The sequence below is a fragment of the Naegleria fowleri genome (genome assembly GCF_008403515.1).
Source record: "Naegleria fowleri strain ATCC 30894 chromosome Unknown tig63, whole genome shotgun sequence".
NCBI classification, from domain to species: Eukaryota; Heterolobosea; class Eutetramitea; order Acrasida; family Naegleriidae; genus Naegleria; species Naegleria fowleri.
Window position 1 is genome coordinate 87,958 of NW_025407995.1, and position 21,283 is coordinate 109,240.

The 21,283-nt window shown below is 36.6% G+C and overlaps 12 protein-coding genes across 12 annotated transcripts; 8 read left to right on the top strand and 4 right to left on the bottom strand.

Annotated features, from left to right (window-relative positions):
- Positions 1 to 32: 32 nt before the first annotated feature.
- FDP41_008665 (uncharacterized protein) lies at positions 33 to 875 on the top strand (the record flags this gene model as incomplete). The annotated part of the gene is made up of 1 exon (XM_044712543.1): positions 33 to 875. One exon carries the CDS (start codon positions 33 to 35, stop codon positions 873 to 875), a length of 843 nt encoding a protein of 280 aa, XP_044557714.1.
- Positions 876 to 1,422: 547 nt separating this feature from the next.
- Positions 1,423 to 2,411, top strand: FDP41_008666 (uncharacterized protein; the record flags this gene model as incomplete). The annotated part of the gene is made up of 2 exons (XM_044712544.1): positions 1,423 to 1,435; positions 1,627 to 2,411. The coding sequence occupies 2 exons, from the start codon at positions 1,423 to 1,425 to the stop codon at positions 2,409 to 2,411; spliced, it is 798 nt and encodes a 265-aa protein (XP_044557715.1).
- A 131-nt stretch (positions 2,412 to 2,542) lies between these two features.
- On the top strand, positions 2,543 to 4,807 carry FDP41_008667 (uncharacterized protein; the record flags this gene model as incomplete). The annotated part of the gene is made up of 1 exon (XM_044712545.1): positions 2,543 to 4,807. One exon carries the CDS (start codon positions 2,543 to 2,545, stop codon positions 4,805 to 4,807), a length of 2,265 nt encoding a protein of 754 aa, XP_044557716.1.
- Positions 4,808 to 4,973: 166 nt separating this feature from the next.
- On the top strand, positions 4,974 to 5,816 carry FDP41_008668 (uncharacterized protein; the record flags this gene model as incomplete). Its single annotated transcript, XM_044712546.1, has 1 exon — positions 4,974 to 5,816. One exon carries the CDS (start codon positions 4,974 to 4,976, stop codon positions 5,814 to 5,816), a length of 843 nt encoding a protein of 280 aa, XP_044557717.1.
- A 735-nt stretch (positions 5,817 to 6,551) lies between these two features.
- FDP41_008669 (uncharacterized protein) lies at positions 6,552 to 9,726 on the bottom strand (the record flags this gene model as incomplete). Its single annotated transcript, XM_044712547.1, has 3 exons — positions 6,552 to 7,710; positions 8,000 to 9,205; positions 9,440 to 9,726. 3 exons carry the CDS (start codon positions 9,724 to 9,726, stop codon positions 6,552 to 6,554), a joined length of 2,652 nt encoding a protein of 883 aa, XP_044557718.1.
- Positions 9,727 to 10,274: 548 nt separating this feature from the next.
- On the top strand, positions 10,275 to 11,761 carry FDP41_008670 (uncharacterized protein; the record flags this gene model as incomplete). The annotated part of the gene is made up of 3 exons (XM_044712549.1): positions 10,275 to 10,787; positions 10,869 to 11,214; positions 11,295 to 11,761. The coding sequence occupies 3 exons, from the start codon at positions 10,275 to 10,277 to the stop codon at positions 11,759 to 11,761; spliced, it is 1,326 nt and encodes a 441-aa protein (XP_044557719.1).
- Positions 11,762 to 12,059: 298 nt separating this feature from the next.
- On the top strand, positions 12,060 to 12,422 carry FDP41_008671 (uncharacterized protein; the record flags this gene model as incomplete). The annotated part of the gene is made up of 1 exon (XM_044712550.1): positions 12,060 to 12,422. One exon carries the CDS (start codon positions 12,060 to 12,062, stop codon positions 12,420 to 12,422), a length of 363 nt encoding a protein of 120 aa, XP_044557720.1.
- A 289-nt stretch (positions 12,423 to 12,711) lies between these two features.
- Positions 12,712 to 13,212, top strand: FDP41_008672 (uncharacterized protein; the record flags this gene model as incomplete). Its single annotated transcript, XM_044712551.1, has 1 exon — positions 12,712 to 13,212. The coding sequence occupies one exon, from the start codon at positions 12,712 to 12,714 to the stop codon at positions 13,210 to 13,212; it is 501 nt and encodes a 166-aa protein (XP_044557721.1).
- A 392-nt stretch (positions 13,213 to 13,604) lies between these two features.
- FDP41_008673 (uncharacterized protein) lies at positions 13,605 to 13,928 on the top strand (the record flags this gene model as incomplete). Its single annotated transcript, XM_044712552.1, has 1 exon — positions 13,605 to 13,928. The coding sequence occupies one exon, from the start codon at positions 13,605 to 13,607 to the stop codon at positions 13,926 to 13,928; it is 324 nt and encodes a 107-aa protein (XP_044557722.1).
- Positions 13,929 to 14,366: 438 nt separating this feature from the next.
- On the bottom strand, positions 14,367 to 16,397 carry FDP41_008674 (uncharacterized protein; the record flags this gene model as incomplete). The annotated part of the gene is made up of 2 exons (XM_044712553.1): positions 14,367 to 14,858; positions 15,036 to 16,397. The coding sequence occupies 2 exons, from the start codon at positions 16,395 to 16,397 to the stop codon at positions 14,367 to 14,369; spliced, it is 1,854 nt and encodes a 617-aa protein (XP_044557723.1).
- Positions 16,398 to 16,734: 337 nt separating this feature from the next.
- Positions 16,735 to 17,424, bottom strand: FDP41_008675 (uncharacterized protein; the record flags this gene model as incomplete). The annotated part of the gene is made up of 1 exon (XM_044712554.1): positions 16,735 to 17,424. The coding sequence occupies one exon, from the start codon at positions 17,422 to 17,424 to the stop codon at positions 16,735 to 16,737; it is 690 nt and encodes a 229-aa protein (XP_044557724.1).
- A 476-nt stretch (positions 17,425 to 17,900) lies between these two features.
- Positions 17,901 to 21,179, bottom strand: FDP41_008676 (uncharacterized protein; the record flags this gene model as incomplete). The annotated part of the gene is made up of 4 exons (XM_044712555.1): positions 17,901 to 18,800; positions 18,979 to 19,757; positions 19,888 to 20,106; positions 20,204 to 21,179. 4 exons carry the CDS (start codon positions 21,177 to 21,179, stop codon positions 17,901 to 17,903), a joined length of 2,874 nt encoding a protein of 957 aa, XP_044557725.1.
- Between the last annotated feature and the right edge of the window lie 104 nt (positions 21,180 to 21,283).

Below are 21,283 nucleotides of genomic sequence, written 5' to 3' on the forward strand. Positions count from 1 at the left end.
ATTATTTTTTGAAAATCCAAAAAAACGAACCCATGTTTGCCCTTCCCTCAAGCACGGTGCAACAATGCAGACACGCCTTTTCTCTTCTCGACTCGGAATCTAAAGGATATGTAACGGCCAAAGATTTAGAAATTGTTTTACAGGCACTGAGAGTGCGAATTGATCCTTCCGATTTGGAGGATCTGATCAATGAAGTGAAGGCTTTGGATCGCTCCGTATTGAATTCCTTGTATGAAGGATATAACTCTTCGGTGAATATTCCTCGTAATCATCATCATCATTCAAGCAAACAATTCAGAGATGATGATTCAAGTGTTGATGAGAGTCATGATGCTGATTTTGAAAATAATGAAATTGTGTTGAAATCGGAAAAGGTGAGCAATCAAGATGATGATCAACAACGAGTTTCAACCATGTCTGCTAGTAGTACGGCTACTTTACAATCACCTCTCCTCTCAAATCGAAAATTGAAAAGGGCTAATCAATACGTTGAATATCGATATGCCTTTGATTTACCAGAATTTATTGCCTTTGTGGCATATGCAGTACAGAGAGAATATCCAGATGTTGGAGAACGATTAAAAACTATTGAATTACAAAATAAGGAACTTGATGCCATCAATGATGACGAAGATGTGAACAAGGAACATCAGAAACTTTTTCAAGATTTGAATGAATTATTTACAATCTTTGAGGATAAAACAAAACCTGGTTATATGACCATGGAATCATTACGTGTTTCGATGGAAAAGGTTGGAGAATTTTTACCCACACCTATATTTGAAGAAATGTTTTACGAAATTGATTTTGCAAAGACTGGAACAATTTCAAAGGAACAATTCATGTCCCTATTTTCCGAACATTTTGAGTATTAGGGAGGAGTACAAATTTCACTTTGACACTGAAAAACTATTTTGAAATTATTAATTTTACCATTTTAAACAATTTGTTGCATACCTAGAGTATATAACGAATATTCATACCATTTATTAATTAACTTAATGAACCATTATTTCACTAAGAATTCATTGGATCCTCAGCACTTTCATGGTAATCAATGAGGGCAGAAAAAGACCTATGCGAAACCATATCTGCTTTGAACAGAAATTCTTTGAATACTACACATAAATTACATTCCATGACTCAGATCATAAAAACAATTTGGATCCTATTGAGTTCATTTCAAAAGAGGATGGAAATAGCTCCTTATTCCCTCGCGATTATAGGTCACATTAACCACTGCAATGCATAAACATGTCGACAACGATGTTACGAGTTATTTTGATATTAAAACAAAATGTTTTTTGGAATAAAAAGAACAAACGGGAGATATGATCGCAAAGATCGGGATAAAGGGCGAATACACGATGAAATCAAGTACAAATTTAGTTCATTTTCAAGCTTAAGGCAAATTCAAAAAAAATGTCTTCGCATGGTAGGTTTACTGTGTGTTGGTGCCAACAACGAAAATTCATTGAAATGATCTTTAACGATCCGTTCATCCATCATCATTATGGTTGATTTGAACCAAATCGGAATGTTGCATATCAAATGAATTCCACCTTGGCGTTAAATTGTATAACGAACATTTTTTTGAAAAAACATAATACTCAATCATACATACAGGACAAGAGTCTTCCGTCATCATTGAAAGTGCTTCACAAAGCAAGGCTTACATTGGCCTTCATGCTGCCTCAGGCATCATCTCGTTCCTGGTTGCAAAGGGAATATTACTCGTTCCGATGCAAAATATGAAAACTCGGGAACAATTCTCTGCTCAATTAATATCGGATCGTCATATTGCTCTACCACCTCCTTGGTTTATGGGATTAGGTGAAGAATTGTGTATTCAGTTTTCAGGATTTTTCCTCCGTGTTGGCTTGAACTCAATTGCCAACAAATTGAATTTACAAATTCCCAGTGCCGCAACAAGCATGGTGAGCGATGTCATCATGTATCCTCTAGTTGCAAAGAGAGTGAGAAATGTAGTGAATGGTTATGGTGGATGTATTGGAGCACAATCGGCGTGTCCTGGTGGTGAAACTTGGGCCAATTGGCTCATTTCAGTCGGAACTTTTTGCTTGTATGGTGTGGTTGAAGAGAGTTTATCGGGCGTGATATACGATAATTTGGTTAGCAAGTACCTGCCATTCGACACAGCCAGTAGCTTGTATGCTGAGAGATTTGCTCAATCTTTGTCGTTGGGTCTTGCTAAGGTGGTGATGTCACCACTGGAAGCCTTGTACAAACATCAAATGTATTTTGGTAGCGGCCACGTTCCTCATACTAAGAGAGAGAATTTGAAAAGCTTGTATAAGGGAGCCTTATTAGGAGTTGGTGAAAGTTTTTCTTTGATTTATTTCAAATATGCAGTGTACAAGAGTTTGAGTGATTTGGCATCATCGAATTAATCAAGTCTTTTTACACAATATATCACCTCAGTTTGGGTAATTTGCATACGTAAACATGAATTGATTTATGTGTGTGTTGTAAAAATTATGCCAACCAAGCAGTGAAAGGTGTCGCGATGATTTGAAAAAAAATGTTCACGTCTTCTTTGGGGCGACTTTCAGCCCATTCACTTGCTCCCAGAAATCGGAGCCTCCTTTCCAACATGTTCAAATCAAATTTAAATCATTTCAATGGAAATAATCGATCGGAGAGGTATTTTCAGACGAACCAAATGAGAAATAGTTCCGTTGATGTATTTTCAAAATTAAACCAAAAATCAAAAACTACAATGTCATCGACTTGCAAACAAAATCAACAACTAAACTCTCGTCATGAAGAGGACAATAATGCGAAAATAACACAAAATATCACACCCGACCAACAATTGAAAACACTCTTTAATTCGGAGCATGAGGCTTTTTCAAAGCAACAACAAGACATTCATGTCGAATCTGTGGAATCTTTGGATCCTGCAACGAGAGAATCCATCATCAAAATTAAATCCGACTTGAAAAATCATTTAGCACATGCCAACCACTTGTTGATGAATAACGAAAAGGCGCAAGCTGGAATTTATCTCATGAATGTCATGAAAAATTTCAAAATGGAACCAAATCATGCAGTGTATGTGCTTGATGAATTATTGCCACTTTTGGAGAAGGTTATTAAATCCATGGTGCAAGCTTGGCATTTCGATACATCAGAATGGAGAGAACAATTGAAGGAAAAACATTTTGAAATTTCGCACACTCTCGCAGAAATGATTAAGAAAAAACATCCCAGTCTGTTTAATGTTGATGATAATTCAACCTCTACTGATATCGAAAGAAATACTACTGAATTTAAAGTTAATTTCAGCGGTGAATTCGAAACTCATTCAACCTCTATCGATTCAAGTCATTTTCTTGTTGTTGTAATGATTGACAAAGTCGTCAACAGCATCATCATGAACATGAAACCATGGTCCGACTACATTTCACATTCAATATTGGTGCAATTTGATATTCAAAAACATCTACTTCTTTTCTTTGGTGAGGCAATTAAGGAAAAGAATGAAACAAATATTCCTCTCAATATTTCTGTTTTTGCAGGATATTGTTATTCAGTACTATTCAATGAACATGTAATGATGAGTGATGACATGTCTGAAAAGACCATGTTACTGAGAATGTGGAAACATGTGCAACAAAAATATGATGACATGTTGAAACAACAACAATCTACCATCACAACAACAAAGCCTCTCATTCATCACAGACGAGACACTTCGACGGTGCTCGATGTGAGTACTGACATACCCATCCATGTGAAATCATGCATGAATTTGTGTCGAATAATTTTTAATTTTAATCCGCGAAACGAACAATCCTATACCATTACAGAATCTCAATTGACAGAATTATTGAAAACAGATCCACATAATCCTTATATTTTATACTTTCATTGCTTGGTATTGGAAAAGAAGGCAAAGTTCTTAATGATGCAAGATTTTGACAAGAATGTGTATCAAGTTGAGAACGCTCTTCAATCTGAACTCTCTCTAATTGAGAAATTAGAGAATATTCTCAAAGAACACTCACCACCACAAACACGGAAAGATCAATTACCTTATCTGACCTCTGGATTCACTCCATTCTTACCAACTCCTCTCCGAAAAGCCCACATCTATAGCATGCAAATTGATTTATTCTCACGATCTCAACTCACACCGAAAATTCAAAGCAGTGTGAATCAACTGTTAATGGAATTGGGAAAATTGGAAAAATTGCTCTTTCCTAAAAACCCTCTCCTTCTCACCAATAACATGTTGAATCAATTCCTTTTTTTGAAAGCAAGAGCTTATTTTTATGCTCGTAATGCGACTTCCTGTTGTGAAACATTTGAAACTCTCTTTTCATTGAGATATTTATTTGAAGAGCATGAACCAAATGTTGTGAAAGCAGCATCGTTTTATGTGGCAGGAATGCACATGCTCAAACGATTGCAAGAAGCAACTCCCAAATTGGAACAACTCTTGAAAGAAGATCCCTCGAATTTAGAATTACAATTTCTCCGATTAAGCATTCGTGAATTGTCTCTTCAAAATACCTACATCTCGAGAAATGATTTCACCTCTCTCATTCATGACTATCAAGAATTATTGAAACAAGTTCAAGACAAGACGACCAAGAGTGGAAAGAGTTCAAACCAAAGTAGTGACAGTGGTAGAACGAACAAGAACAACAAACAGGACTCGAGTGTCAACAATGACATTCCGAAAGTAAGCCATACGGCACTCGAACAAAAAATTCTCAACCGACTTCAATATCTCTATCAGGTCTCTCAGAATCGAAAAGGCAACGCCACAACGCTTTAGATAGTATTAAAATTGAGAGGCATTCCAATGAAAATATCTGTTTATCCTGCTCTCTCTTCCTTACTCGTAGTCAATAACATTGTATTCATCATCATGCTTCCTCACTGATCATATCCTAGTGGTCACACATCAAGAAAGTCAATTCAAAAAAAACTTCAAAAAAAAAATGCCCCCAAAGAAGCCTTCCGTGCCGCTCCAAAAAAAAGCTGAAGGACCCAAGAAAGAGGTCAAGGATGAAGAAGCCATCACGGCTGGTACATCGTCATCAGCAACAATAACAACAACACCCACTTCATCCTCTCAGACCAGTACTGGAAGTACTTCTGGAAAAGAGAGTTCTCAAGGAGGAAAATCAAAATCCGGTAAAGCTAAAAAGGTTGCAAGTAAAGAGCCAGAATTGGCACCAACATCATCATCGGCCGAGGCTTCAGCTTCTACAGAACCTGCAAAAGAGGAGAGCAAGAAAAAGACAAAAAAGACAACAACATTGAGTAAGGTTGGAAAGAGACGATCATCGGAGGATCCAAAGATTATTAACAGCAAGTCCATTCAAAGAATGGCATTGAAAGCAGGTGCTCTTAGAATTAATAAGGATGTCTATGATGTGGTAAAGGGTATTTATATGGATATTTTGGAGGATGTTCTCTATCGTTCTGCAGTCTATACAGTCTATGCCGATCGAGTGACCATCAAGGCCAAGGATGTGGAACATGCAATCGAAGCCAATGGCTACAAGATTTATCCAAATGCTGATGACACAGAGTATTTTGCGGAATCTGAAAGATCACACAAGAAGAAGGTGAAATCAGAAGGAAGTTCGATGGACGAATCCAAGGACGAAGAATACAAGCAAGAAGAGGAACCAGAGGAAGAGGAAGAAGAGGATGTAGAAATGGAAGAAGCAGCTGAGGAAGAAGAGGAAGAAAAAGAAGAGAAACCAAAGACGAAGGAATCAAAGAAAAAAGAGTCAACAACTGCAGAAAAGAAGAAGGGAACCAAGAAGGATTAAGCAATTAATTTCAATTTTCATTATTGCTGAAACAAATGTTCGTACAACCTGAATGCTAGATTTTACTAGAGTTTTTACCTTCCTTTATTTTAATTGTTGAAAATTGGTCATATTTGTAGATTTTTGATGGCTATTTGACAGCAGCATCAAATCCCTTTCATCCTTCAATAAAATGATTTCAAATAAATTTTTGAAGCGAGCTAGCTTGGTTCCAACCTTTACAAGTAATATTCAAAACCTCTAATCTAGTAAGCCCATGAAATGGAGGAAATAAGAATCTCAAGCGACTTGCAACATGTTGCACATCTTTGAGGCATCTTGGATTACACTGTGGAAATGTGAAATTTATTGGGAAATTGAGCCCACAAGATAGGTCCTTCACGATTAATGTGCACACCATAAGAACGTTGATTTTGAATGGTCAAGATCTTGATCACAATTCCATTCGAAATATCAATACAGTATCTTGTTCGCTTATGAGCGGAAGAATCAAATGTATCAGTATTTCAGGTATACACTTGTTGAGAGTCAATGCTCCAAATTTGAGACTATTCATTATTGGGGATATTCAAACACACTAATCTAGTGATGTCACAATCGAACTCATTCACACACCAAGATTGCTTTTGAAAATTTTGCAATTTGATTCTAATGATTTCGAGAGTTTTGAGTGAATTAGGCGAAAAGCAGAGAAATTTCTTTCAATTTTTTAGCGTGAAATTTCATAGCTTGCACCTAATTTTGTAAAGTTCTCATCACAATATGATAGAGTCCCAATTCATGGTTCGTTCGGATACAATTCACACGATAGACATTAAAAGTGCCTTGCAAAAAATCATGCGAACGAACCTTAATTTTCAGTGAGTAATCTCTCACAGCTCCTGGCATTGGTTTTCCACTGCTCAACAAATCATAGAATGCAATATAGTAAATAATGGATTGCACGACTGCTCCTTTGAGAACTAATTTTCCAGTCACTCCCAACTGAGTGGCATAAACAATGCTCATACAATTCGCACTGTATTGATCGAGATGAATATCTTGTGCTCTTCTAGCTTCAGCAGTAGTGAGAATAATTCGAATGTATCGAAAGGCCAGAGGTGTTTTTGGATCATCTTGTGACACATCTAGAAACGCAGGTGTTTGAGCTCGTGTTGTTTGCACATCGTACAAAATCTTGATTCTCTGTCGTCGTCGTTCTCGACTCTCCATTCCGGCTCGAGTACTTTCCTCAACATAGGTTGGAACAATTAAATGTGGAATGTATTTCACCACTTCATAGATTTTTCCAGAGGCGTGTTTCAATGTGCCTTTCTCAATCAATTCTTCTTGAATTCTCATTTCTTCGGCTCTCCTCACGAGAATATCGAGCTCATCTTCAGCTGCGTCAGCAGATATAGAGATACCTGTTGAAAAATGTGGAGTCCCTTGTATCTTCATGCCAAAGGTGGAACTCAATTCTTTTCGATGATCATGATGATTTGATTCTAAGGTCTGCTTGTTGTCATTACTACTGCTCGTATAATTTTGAGCAATGGATGAACCATTGAATACATAAGCAGCAGTAGTGTTGTGATCGAGTGTTTCATTGAAATTTCGTTTGTTGTTGATTTTGTCGTTTGTTTCATTCTGAACACTTTTCAAAAATTGAGTCAAATCTCCCATAATAATCTTTGGAGAAGGAATCAAAGATGATACTTCTCGGAATGCTTTGGATAAATCATGGAAATCACGTTCGTTATCAACCATGATGATGGCTTCTTCGGGTGATGATGAAAAATCATAGTTGGAAGATGCAAGATGGTGAATTTGAGAAGAAGGCTTTGCATCATGTTGGAGTGGATGAGAAGGAAGGGAGGTTTGAGGAGCAAGATGATGAATGAGTTTTTGCAATCTATGAAATGTATGGGAGGGTATCATTTCAAGAATGTTTTTTGTCCGATGATGAAAGATGATGAAGAAAGGAATAATAATATTAATGGATGAAAAAGGTAACTTAAATAATTTCCTATTAATTACTTGTTGTAAATATGATGATACAATATCAATGAATGATGATCTATGAGAGGTTTAAAATCTTTCCACAAGAATTCCAATTAAAAAAATTCAACAATCATGTCTGTACATTTTTTTGAAGATGGAGTTTTGTCCAATTTTCAAAATCATAAATTTTTGAACCATACGAAAGGTAATATGAATGACTGTTTACATTCAAATCCATCCAATTCTTGAAAACATAAATAGGCTTGTCATATTTTGGATTTTCATTATAAATGCTCACTTCTCTTGTCACAAGATTGAACAGAACAGTTGCCACTGTTTTAACATCGGTATCTGGAGGAGCTCCATTTCGATAAATAGGATATTCCTTATCATGATTGTCACCTAGAATGGCGAGCACTTGTTGTGGTGTAGTGACACTATTTCTTGAAAATTGTTCCATTCGTGATTGTCTGTGAACACTACTAGGATCTAAATATTGAGGAACCTTTAAATTTCTGTAAGAATTTAAATGAAAGTAAAACGTGGGGTGAATATTGTCAACCACCACAGGTGCTACTTTGTGAATCGCCATTTCCAAAACTCCTTGTGTAATCATGGGAGCACTTTCAATGTCTGCCATTTCATATTGAGGTGAATCTTTGGTTGGTAATGCAGCAAAATTTGAAGCAAAACCAGAGGCGAGAATGAATCCAAACTTTCTCAACGCTCCACTTGCTTGCTCAATGCTTTTCGATTCATATACAAATCGATTCACAAAATTGCGTGCCACTCCATGACCTCCATGACGAACAATGGTTGGAAATTGAGCATTGGTAGAGAAGGCCATGTATTCATTCCATCCAAATGCATTGCCTGGCAACTGACCTGCATAATGATATGCTGTGAATATTAGAGGATCTTTGGACTTGTCTGATTTGATACAACTCTTCACAATATAGTCATAATTTTGGCTATAACTAGATGCATCTTCATTGTGACCGAGTAAAGCGATTCTATGTTGTGCATTGGTCGTCGTGTTTGTATTGTCTACGACTGACACAAAAATGTCTGAGCATTGTTTATCCAAAAATGGCATTTTGTCCAACCACTTTTTGGAATGAATAGTCATGGATGCATTTGAAATGTCATTTTCAATTTCAACTCCAACATTCAACAAAAAGATCCATTCAGAGCTGACATTAACTCCACTCGCTACACCCTCAATCTCTTGTATATATTCAGGAAAATAAAACTTGTTGACTTGATATAGTTGTGTAATGACTTCTGGAAATTGTTTCGAAAAAGGGAGATAGACTTTCTGGAATGGAAGAGAAGTGTTGAATAACAGAGATCGGATTCTATCTTTGAAATGAGCTCCAATTTGTTGACCCACTTCAAAGTTCGTTCTGGAAAGTGAGAAGATTTCGTTCGTTCAATCAATTAGCATCAAAATTTGTATCATATTTCCAAATGTTTGTTCGTATTCGTGGATGGGTCATCATGATCCGTAATGAATATTGTTGTTGTTGTAAATCCAACACCGAATTGAAATTGTATCATCATTTGAAAGTTCCATATATTACATGTTGATCCCAAATGTATTTAAATACGTATTCCTCTCAATTGATGAAAATACAAACCCACACTCCGTTTCAAAGTATGGAATGGCATTCCCAGCAGCAATTCCACCGAGCCTTGATCTCCTCATGGATGAATCCATCTCATTATTGGTTGTTGTTGTTCTTGTTGTCTGAATGGTAGTGGTTGTGGTGGTGGTGATTGATATTCCTCTACCAATGACATTGGAATCATAAATCGGAAACGCATGAACCACCACCTTCCGATGTACCTCTCTTTCAAGTAAACACACCAATATCAGTACGAATCCAAAAAGAAACAAATTTCTTCCGATCAACAATTGAAACATTTTTTTTGATAAAGATTTGAAAAGGAGAACTAAATACATGAGATGAAGGTTCGTTTAGAAGTTGACAAGAGTTTTTTTGGAAGTATTGCTCATTCATAAACCCTTAATTATGAACTCTGTGTCGAATCACAATAATTGAATCCACTTTGAAAATATGAACCAAGGAGGGATGCTGTTTTTACTCAAAATTCTCAAGTGCAATTATTGAGAAGAAGGGCGGAGTGTGAGATTGTCGATTTTCCCACATGCAATAATTCTCGTTGTAATTTCTCGCTCAATTAATAGGAGTATCATTCTGAGAAACTACTTTGAATTCCAAATAGATTGTCAATTTTCCAAATATAAATATTCCACAATTCTCAGCTGAGCTGGAACATCAGACGGAGAATCCGGAGTTTTCATTCCTCAGAACAGTAAAAAAATATTTATATCTTTTAATATAAGTCTCAAAAGAAAAAAATTCATAATTGAGCACATGCAACAACAACAAGAAACGCATTCTTTCAATAGAAATCCACAGTTTCATCGTCTTTTATTCAACAATTATCATGTCATCCAAAAACTCTTTCATGAATTTAATTGAGAAATACTTTAAAGGAGGAGAATTGGTGAATGAGGAATCAACAAATCTCATACATGCTCAGTGCCATTCCATTCAAGAAGAGGATTCAGAACCTCTGAAGAAACCAAGTCAAGAGGTGGATTTGGCAAGTGACAGCCATCATTCCTTTCAAGCCATTTCCAAAGAAGTCAATGGACAAGAACCAACGAAGCATTCAATATTTGAGAAAGAGCTTTCTTTTACTGTCCTCTCTCGTCCATTTACAATTCGTCTGGCTCTTCTCATTACTCTCATTTCTACTTTCATTATGGTCGTTGCGAGAAGTATTGATTTTGTGCTCATTGTTCGAATTTCCACACAAATGCAAAATTATTCAGTCGTTTTGAGTTCAGTCCTTTTACCAATTTTGTTTTGCGTTCTGTTGTGGCCCATTGTTTGGTTTAAAATGTTTGTGACCAAGTCCATCACAAAGGAAATGAGAAAATTTCCATTGAAAAAGGTAATTATTTCAAACAGTGTTGATATTTCACACTCAAACATTTTCACTTTGATGAACAACTGATTCATAATTTAATTCCAGTTTGCAATTTTAGGACTTCTTTCCTGCATTTCAAATCTCATTCAAGTCGTTCCAAGTGATGGAGATTTAAACGTCGCTCTCAACCAATCCATCATCATCAACAATGTCATTCTCTCCTTCCTTTTCCTTTCCGTTCGTTACAACATTTTACATATCGGTGGAATTACACTCGTTGCGATTGGCATTGGACTCGATCTCTTACCCATCTTTCTTCATTCCTCATCCATGGGAGGACCTACAAAAACGAATCGTCACAACTCCTTTGGGCTCTTCTCGTCGTTTTATCAACTCTTGTGGGAGCTGCTTCGAATGTCTAAACTGAGAAAGAGGTCGATATGGATGTTTGGTACATGCAAACTTGGACCATGATGTTCACTTTACTTTTTGGATTAATGACACTTCCAATTGCATTTATTCCATTTCCAGCTCCTTATTCGGCTTTTAATATTTCACAATTTGGTGAATATTTGGCAAATGGATTTCAGTGTTTTGCTGGAATTAATTCGATGAAAGGAGATTTATGTGAATACGTTTGGGCGGTCATTTTGGTGTTTATGTGTTTCAATTTAGCTTTTAATATTTCCAAGTTATTTGTTTTTAAATATGGATCAAGTACTTTGGCAGTGATTTCAGCAGCACTTCGATTGGTTCTGTCAAGTGTTGGATTTATGATTCCAGTATTGGCAGGTCCTGCCACTTCATCACACTTGACAGTTCTGGATTTGGAGGCGTTGGTCATTTTGGTATTGGGTGTCATTATGTACAGTGCCACAGAAGAAAAGAGATTGAAAGTGGATCCCATTCATGAATGGTTGAAAAAGTATTTATCTGAAACTGTAAGAAAGAAATGGGAAGAGTTGAAGGAACTTGTGAAACAATTGGTTCGTAGATGAAAGTGAGATATTCTCACTTGGAGAGAGTTTTCTTTGGCTCAAGCATGAGGGAATTGTCAAATGACACAACTCCCAATTTCTTCACGGAGTTTAATTTTAAATTTCTAAAAAAAATTGACATCACTCGTTCACTGGTTGGTTTTTCATCATCGAAACCGACAGTGGCATTCTGTTGAAGAGTGCCTGTAATCAGCATTCAAGCAGTTCTTCTCTTTCCGTTTCAACAGTTTCAAGCTGTTTCTTTGCGACACTTGACAGCAATTGCTCAAACCCTTCTTTGCATTGCTTTTGATTCTCAATGACACCATCAAAAAATTCTAACCACTCTAACGCTTCATCTAACGATTCTAATCATCAACAACAAGATTCGAATGATGAATCTCTTAGAAACATCATTCCAATCTCAAAGATTCAAAAACAAAAAACCTTTCATTTGGATACAACTTTAAAGAAAGAATTAGAACGAGAACTTCTTTCAACACAGGTTGAATCCATTCCAGAAGATGATTCTCCCTTTCTGAGATTGTCTTCTGATGGAGATGAATCAACACAACTCGATGACTTTGTTCCAATTGAAGAGTCACCCTTTGTAGATTCAATATATTCGCAAGAAGAATGTCAATCCTTTGTCGGAGAGGCATTTGACTCGATGTATCCCTAATTCAATATATATCTTCCTAAACATAATAAAATTGAAAAAATTAAGCCATTCTTCTTCTTCCTTTTACTGTGTCCTGTATTCTCATGTTTTCACGTGAATTCCCGGATCGTTAAAATAAAAATAAAAAAGCTCTTCAAAAAATAATTTTTTTTGCAACAACAACAAAAAAAATCAACAACTTCTCTTGAACTTTCTCTTCTGAATTGTTGATCTCGCCTGTCTGTTCTCTCATCATCCCTTTTTCTTCAACTCGTTGTTTGTTATTAATAGCAACTTGAGAAGAAGAAGAATGGGCGTGAAACGAGATTTGGATTTCTTTTTTCCAACCGAAACCACTACCTCCGAACTTGGTAGTGATGATGATGAAAATCTTAACCAAAATCATCATCAACCAATTTCTAAAAAGACAAAAATCATGGGGCAAGTCATTTTGGCTGATGAGCTGGATACTTATGAGCTGGATGTCGAGACTCTGGTCGTCAACTCTTTTGATCATCAATATGATGATCGTGAAGATGATCGCAAAGATGATAAGCCTGATGTCCTTTCACTTCAGAATAACTACATAAAGGAGCAGATGGATTCGGCATCGTCAAAGAATATCATCCCTTTTGAAGCCGATGATGAAGAGTCATGTTCAAGCGAAGATGGCTTTGATGATGCTGATTTTGATCACTTGTTTGAATCGAATGAAGAAGAAAATGAATTCGAAGAAGTTCACGAACCCAGCGACTCCTATATTTGTTATTGTGGTAAAAGGGTTGAGGCTTGTATTTGCCGATTTGTGTAAATCGATCTCTTCACAATAAACATCAACAATAACTTTGGCAAAACATACCTTGGTAGTGTTGTGTGTTTGTTGTGATGATCTCAAAGAGGTGTTTAGGAAGAATTATTAACAATTCCTGGTTCATCAGCAAGTCAAACATCAATGCCCGATGAATGTTCTCTTGCTGTGAAGAACAACACACTTTGATGTTGGTGAAGCAGAACTGAAAGTGACTTTCATATTTTTAGGATTGCTTTGAGCTGCTGATGGAAATGAGTAAGTGGAATTCCATACTGCGATTTGGACAAAGTGTCATAGAGAAAAATTGCGATAAAAATTAACAATATAGAAAATTTCCATTTTGGTCGATATTTATTAGAGAAAAATCTCTTTCTTTAGATGCTTCAAACAAAATGCATCAACAAGCACAACATCACCATCATCATCGACACTCACACAAGAACTCAACCAACAGCACTACACATAACGACCTTTCCAATCATCATTCACCAAACCAATCGATTTCTAAAGGTTACAGCACACTCATTGGAGAGTCACATCATCCCTTTCAAGAACCAGAGGGTCATCAATTGGGTGGCGTCGAAGGAGGATGGACTTTTTCTTCAACTACGGATCCTTTCAATTCCACCTCTGCTCCCTCCATTTCCATTATGGAGGAAGATGATAATCCCTTCTCCTTGTCAGTTCCATTCTGCAGCAATGAGGGCAATAAATGAGAAAAGCTTGGAATGGACTTTATATGGCTATTTCCAACACTTTTGAGGGTATATATAAACATGGAAACACTCAGCTTGATTTCACATAACAAGAATATTCAATGACAAAATATATTTTCAAATTCACATGATTTTATTTTAAACGATGGAAACTCTTTTCAATTACATGGACTCGTATTTAGGTAAAGTGATACGTTTGTCGGTGTAATGTCACGCAAGTTTCCAAAAAGTAACCATGAAAATTAGAATATGAAATATTTCTCTACCACTTGCCCAACAATTCAAATATCAAGAGAGGATTAAAAGGTTCACCTTTACATGATGGTTGTCATTGTAAAACCCCTCCCTTCTGATCTTCAGCCCATAACTACAGATTGTTCAACATTACAAAAAAAACCACGTACGGGTCTTGACATGCACAGTGGTAGAGAGCTATCCTCAGCATCCTGCTTTTTCTGCAGATTTTCCAGATCGTTTCGTAATGGTTAATAGTGTCATTTCTTCTGCAGCAGTTGGATGTATACCAATGGTATGATCAAAATTTTGTTTGGTTGCTCCACTTTTCATAGCAACTGCAACTCCCATTGTAATTTCACCTGCATTGTCTCCCACATAATGAAATCCAATCACTCTCTCAGTATTTTCATTTGTTTTGTGACAAATAAGTTTCATAAAAGTTTTGTTCTCATCTCGATGAGCAAGTGAATGTTCAATAGGAGCATAGCTCGAAATGTACACATCGATTTGATCTTCTCCAAAACGAGCAATGGCCTCCTCTTCAGATAATCCACAACAACCATACTCATAGGGATGTGTGAAAATAGTGGTTGGTACATTGTCATAGTCCATCAGTTCTTCTCCAGCAGAGCAAAGTCGATTCGCTAAAAGTGTACCAGCCTTAATAGCGACTGGTGTGAGCTCGGTTTTTCTCTGTGAATTGAGTAAGTGTAGGTGATGGAATGTAGAATGCCATGTTTCGAAAAAGTCACATCATTGTGAACATTGATACATTTGGATGACGTCAATGCAATGATATTAGTTTCAATTAATTGTTAAAAATTGTTTGTAAACACTTGGACAAGACAATTGCAAACGACTTTCACTTACATTGATACAATCTCCAATAGCATAAATATGTTTTTTTGATGTTTCTTCTCGTTCATTTACAATAATTTTCCCATTTTCATCCATATCCAACGAAATGTTCAATTCAGAGGTCACAGCCCTTCGTCCAACAGCAAACATGACGGTATTAAATTTTTCAGTTTGAATCATTCCATTGTCAAGATTTTTGTAATGCACCAAATATTCGTCACCAACTTCTCCTTGGTCGAGCTTTTCAATCTTGATAGGAATGCATCGCTCCAAAAATTTTGTTCCTCTGTCTTTCATACCATCCACAATTTTCCAAGCACATTCTTGATCGAATCCTCTCAATGGTATCGATCGTATCATGACAGTGCTATCGTAGCCAAGACCTCTAAGAAATGATGCAGTTTCTAAAGCAATATATGAAGCTCCGATCACTAGTGTTTTTCCTGGTGCCTCTCGTAACGAGAAAATATCATCTGAAGTAATGCAATATTCTTTAGCACCTGGTACATCGCTCGGTATATTGGGAGCGCCTCCAACACTAATAATGATTTGATCGGCTGTAATGGTACGTGTTGTTTGCTTTCTTGGGTCCGTTAGTTCCAGCGTATGGTCATTGATAAATTTGGCTTTCATGTTGAGATAGTAGAGCTTTTTTTGTGATGAATCTTGGGCATCAAAAGCATATGTATGTGTCATGGCTGTTCGATATCCAAAATTCAGAGATTTGATATAGTTTTGTACATTGGAAACTAGAGTTTTCCAATCATGTTGCTCGCTCTTTGCTTTCCATCCAAATTCAGCAGCGTCACGAGAAATGGTTTCTCCAATTTGTGCCGCTTTGTGCATTAACTTTTTTGGGATACATCCAATATTGACACAGGTTCCACCGAGTGGCCATAACCAGCCATTCAACTTGCCATTCCTTTCCGAAAGCCAATGATTGGATGGATCTCTGTAATCAATTAAACAAATTTTTGTATTGGAATTTGAGGCCAGAGAGAGTTGTTTTGAGCAGGCAATACCTCCCGAGCCTCCACCAATCACCACATAATCAAAATGATTGGGAATTTTTTCATTCTTATTCAACTGAAAAGAAATATTCCGTAAATTGTGGTGGTTGTTGCTGCTGTTTCCAACGTAAGAGATATTTGGATTTCCATGAATGGTGTGGTCGGAAATAACAGGATTGAAAAGTTGCCTTGATTCTTGATGATCTTTATTCCGTAATGCCCGTGAGTAGGATGATGAACATGTTTTCACCCCATAGAATTGATTGATGAAAAAACCAAAACTCTTCTTCCTCAAAGTTCTTGTTCTTGTTGATGATGCATGGATCGCCTTCAACGACAGCAACGACGAACCATTGCGAAGCATTTTTTTCTTTTTTTTAAAACATGTTTGATGAACCCATTTAAGGAACTCTCCAAAAACTCAACACCACCTTGATCACAACAAGAAAGGTCTTGTACTCGTCCAATGAAAGATTCGAATAGCATGACTCTGTTATAATAAAGTTTAAAGTACATTGAATCACATGTCCAGTTGTAAGACATTAAGTGTCATTGTCAAAGGTTATTCGAATCTTCCTTGCAAATTTCGACAAACACCTTTGCAACAACAACTTCTTCTTGTTGTCAATATTTTCATCTCAATAAGGTTCAATTTTTATTTACAATACATCTTGAAAGATTCCATTAACAACAACAGAATATTACTTTTTCTTTGAAGCTCCACTCACTTGAACACTTGGAGCAACCGTCGCCGACTTTGAAGCACTTGCACCACTACCACTGCTACTTCTACTACTACTTGGACCTCCCACCACTGCCATTGGTTTTTGTTTCTTGACATAGATTCTCTTCATCACGTCCTTTGGATTGATTCGAGAAGAGGAACCACCACCAACAGAAGCTAACGATGGTTTTGGAATGGCACCACTACTTTTACTCAAGGCACTTCCTTTTTCCATACTTGCTGATCCGAGTTGTTGTTGTTGTTGATTTTGTTGTTTGAGAACTCTTAAGGCACGAATTCGATACGAATGCAACATGTTATCAATCCGTTGCAATGAATTGTATTTGATGTTCTGAAGCATGGGACGATTACGGTACAAACTCTTCTTGGAAGTGAAAGGAGCACTCTGGATGGAGATGTTCTTTTGATTTTCCTTGTCCTTATTGAGATGAATGAATCTGGTTTGACGAGAGGGACCAACCCAAACACTCTGCAACGCCCAATCCATATTAAAGTACTTGCCACTGTTGTTATTTCTAAATCTGAGCTCTTTTTGGAGTTTGGGTCGATGACGAATGATCTTTTGGGTTGTTGGTAAGTGAACCGGTTTGCTTCGAACCAGTTTTAATCTCTTTTGGTTTCTACCTTGTGGAGGTGTGGTTCTCATCTTGTTGTTGTTGAGAATAGTTAGTGAATAAATAATTAATAGACAAAGGGTTCTTTAAAGTTGTGTGTTTTTTTCGAAGAGAGAAATTAGTGTGAAGTACCATCCTCGCTTTTAAGCTCTTGTCGACTGGACCAGACATTGGACAAGTTTGGAAACCTTCCATTTTCAAACAAGTGACAATTTAATATGAAAGACTTCATCTTTTTTAAAAATTTGAAGAACAATTTATAATTAATTGACTGTGATGAATCTAATTGAAAGATGCTATTCGTGCACGTTTAAGGTATGATGCAAGGCACTGTCAGTGCGAAACTTCAATCACAGAAAATATTCATTAACAATTCAAAGTCAATTATATTTCGATGTCAATAATGTGATTGATTACATTAATGTTTCGAGGAGAAGAGATGATAGGAATCTATCTATGCGAGTGACATGAACACAATATTCATTCGTATGAAGTCACCCACTCTTTCCTATTCATAATAGATGGTACGTTCAGGATTCTCGTCCTTATTCAATTTCAGTAATAAAGAGTTATAGGCAGACAGTACCAAAATCTTGACATTCTTCAAATGTTTCAACATGGTCGAGTCCACAAATATTTGTTCCAATTTCAAGAAGGTGAGATTTGGGAGATGTTGAAATTCCTCTGCCTCCATGTGCATGCATCCACTGGGTACGATTAGGGAGGTTAAGTTTTTCACAGGAGCATTCGCAATACCACCGATCGAGCCAATGTACCGCTCTACATGTGTTGGAATGTGTGTTGGAATATATCTCTTATAGGTAGTTTTAAGAACGCACTCCAAAGTCTTGAGCTTGGTTCTTGGATCAAGTGTTTTCAGAAATAGATTCATGGTAGCTGGCTTGAAACCAACAATATTTTTCAAATGCAATTCACTCAAGTTTGGATAATATTGTGAAGAGTTGGAAATGGAGTCCATGACTTCACTGTCATAGTTGGTGTCGAGAATTGAAAGAGTTTCAATACTACTCGATTCTCTGAAAAGGTTATTGATCGACTTGACTACTTCAATACTGCAACCTTGAAGAGATAATTGTCTTACTGTTTTCGTGTTTTGCTTGTAGAGAGACATTTTGGCTTGTGAAATTTTCGAAATACTCTTCCATCCATCAATGAATAAATTTTGAATTTGTGTTTGATATTCAAAAATTTGTAACGTGCATGCCGAGATTCTTAGAGTCTTGATTTGTCTCACGAGTAGTGTCTTGAAACTATCGCTTTGCGTGATTGATGATGCTGACAATATGTGAGCACTCTCTATGAGAGGGCATTCCAAATCAACAATGGACTTGACACGCTCAAGTATAGAGCCGTCTGAGAATAAATTTGGTCCCTTAATGCTCAAAGACTGCATGAATTTTGATAAACATCATGATTTCAATATAGATGGTTGTACATTAGGGAAAATATGATTCACATGGATTGTATAATTATGAAAATATGGTTCAAATGAACATGGGTTGAATCATTTCCAAATAAATATATATATTGAAACTTGGAAAACGTGTGTAAACCATAAAACATACCTGGACTTCACGATCCAAACGAAACAAGCTCAATTTGTTCGATGTAATGTAGACTGATTCAGATCCGCTCTTCAAGCCACCGCTTATTAGTAAGTAGTACAAGTTTGGGCAGTTAATAGTGATCGAATTAAATGTCAGCAGGATCAAGGTTTCCAAACTTGCAGAATCGATCGTGATTTGCTTGTTATGGTTATTTGAATTATTGGATATCTGTAACGTCTTGAGCTTGGTTAGTTTGGTCAAGTCATTTGGATTTGCAAGTACTTGATCTGTGATACAGAGTGCTTCAATATTGGTCAAATGGGTGAATATTTTGCCTTTCTTTTCTAGCAATTTGGAAATCTTCAAACGTTTTAGTCGAGGTGCAATCGCTTCGAGTTGCGATTCATACATTGTATCAGCATCGAGTTCCGTTAAATTTTCAAAACTGGTCAAGTTGGATCCAACGGAAAACGCTCGCTTATTAAGACCCACTTCTGAAAGCTTTAGAGTTTGTATTTGCGAGAGTGAAGGCAAGCATCTTTTTACATCTTGAATGGTGGCATGGTAACACAGTCCCAAGGTTTTCACTTTCTCTCCAAATTTGTAATCCAAAATAATGTCGTCATTGAAGGGAGAAAAATGTAGGGAAAGATCAAGTTCGGTGAGATTTGGAAATTGTGGTAATGTCTCTTCGTCGCAAATTGAGATTACTAGCTTGACAATATTATCGGGATTTTCAAACTCGACAAATCTACTTCCCAGCTTAACGCACTTGGTAGATGCAGGAACATCAATTGCTAATAAGAGTTATTATTCCAATGGGTAATTCCATATCACAAATTCATTCGTAAGCACATGAAATGATTATTGAAAATGACACAGAGTAAATAACGACATCACTGCAACAAATGATGATTTAGAACTTACTTTTTTGAGAAGAGGAAGAAAGAAAACTTCTTAAAAATCCAAATTCCTCTACACTGGACGCATTGAAGTGTGGCATGGCATATTTTGGAAATACCTTCTCAATATTCTCATCTGAATAATAGGACAGTTCATCTTCCCATGAAGGAATCTTACAAGTGATTAGATATTTCGCGTTGGGAAATACAATGTTATGTTCGCTTAAATATCTTAGAAAATGACCTGTGGTGATGATTGTGAATATTGGAAGCCATATATTATTATTATTATCATACCATATACTTCTTCTTCCTGCAGAAAATATCATCATTGTACATACCTGGAATATCTGATGCATATCGAATAAATATCTTTCTTTCCGCAAAATACTCCCTGTACACCTCGAGAATGTGCTTGTGTTGAAAATTGTACTTAAAGTCAAATTGAAGAGAGGAAAGGGAATAAGGTTCTTCACTTGCTTTTTTCCATAATTTGCATACTTGGGATGCTTTAAGCCAATCGGAAAATTTTAGAAATGAAAAAACGACAGCCCAAACCTCAACCAATTCAATCTTGTTGAGAATACCATACTCGCTCAAATCATTCTTAGCACCACGGAACAGTAACAACTCAGCTGAATTACAAATTTCCACTAATTTTCCAATTTTACGTTGTTGATGTTTGAGAATACTCAAAATCTTGTGTCGATCTTCACTTGACAAAGTTGCATATCCAGACTCGACATTTTGCAATACAGATTGAAATTGCATCACATTTTGAATTGTTTCCATGACAAATGAGTTTTCAGACTGAATTTTGGTCAGGTCCAAATCTCCAACCGCGTCTTCTGGTTGTTCCTCAGGTATGACTTCCTCCTCTGTGGGAGTGGTAATGGATGAAGCATTGGTTATTGTGTTGTTTTTTTCCTCGTCCTCCATGACATCTTCGGTTTGATCTTTTTCAATCATTGGCTCGTTTTCGTCCTCTTCCTCAAGCTCCGACTCTGCTTTTTTCTTTTTACTCGAGGATGATGTTTTTTTCTTTTTACTCGTGGAGGAGTTGCTTTTCTTTGTTTTCTTTTTAGAACGTTTCTCTTCCTCTTCTTCTTCATCCAATATGGATTCCTCTTCTTCTTCATCCGAAGATTCTTGCTTTTTTCTTTTGGTTTTAGCTCTTCGTGAGGTTCTAGGAGCCTTTGTTTGACTCTTTCTTTCTTCATCACCTTCATCATCAACAACATGAGGAAGAGCCTCTTCGGCTCGTTCTTCACCGTCTTCCTCCGTCATGACTGCCTTTTTTTGCTTTCTCCGAGGCATTGTTATTGTGTTAATAATAATAATACTCTAGTAATATTAAACTAATTCGTTGACAAATTCCAAAAAAGATCACCCATCCAAGAGTGATCACTCGTCAATTTTTA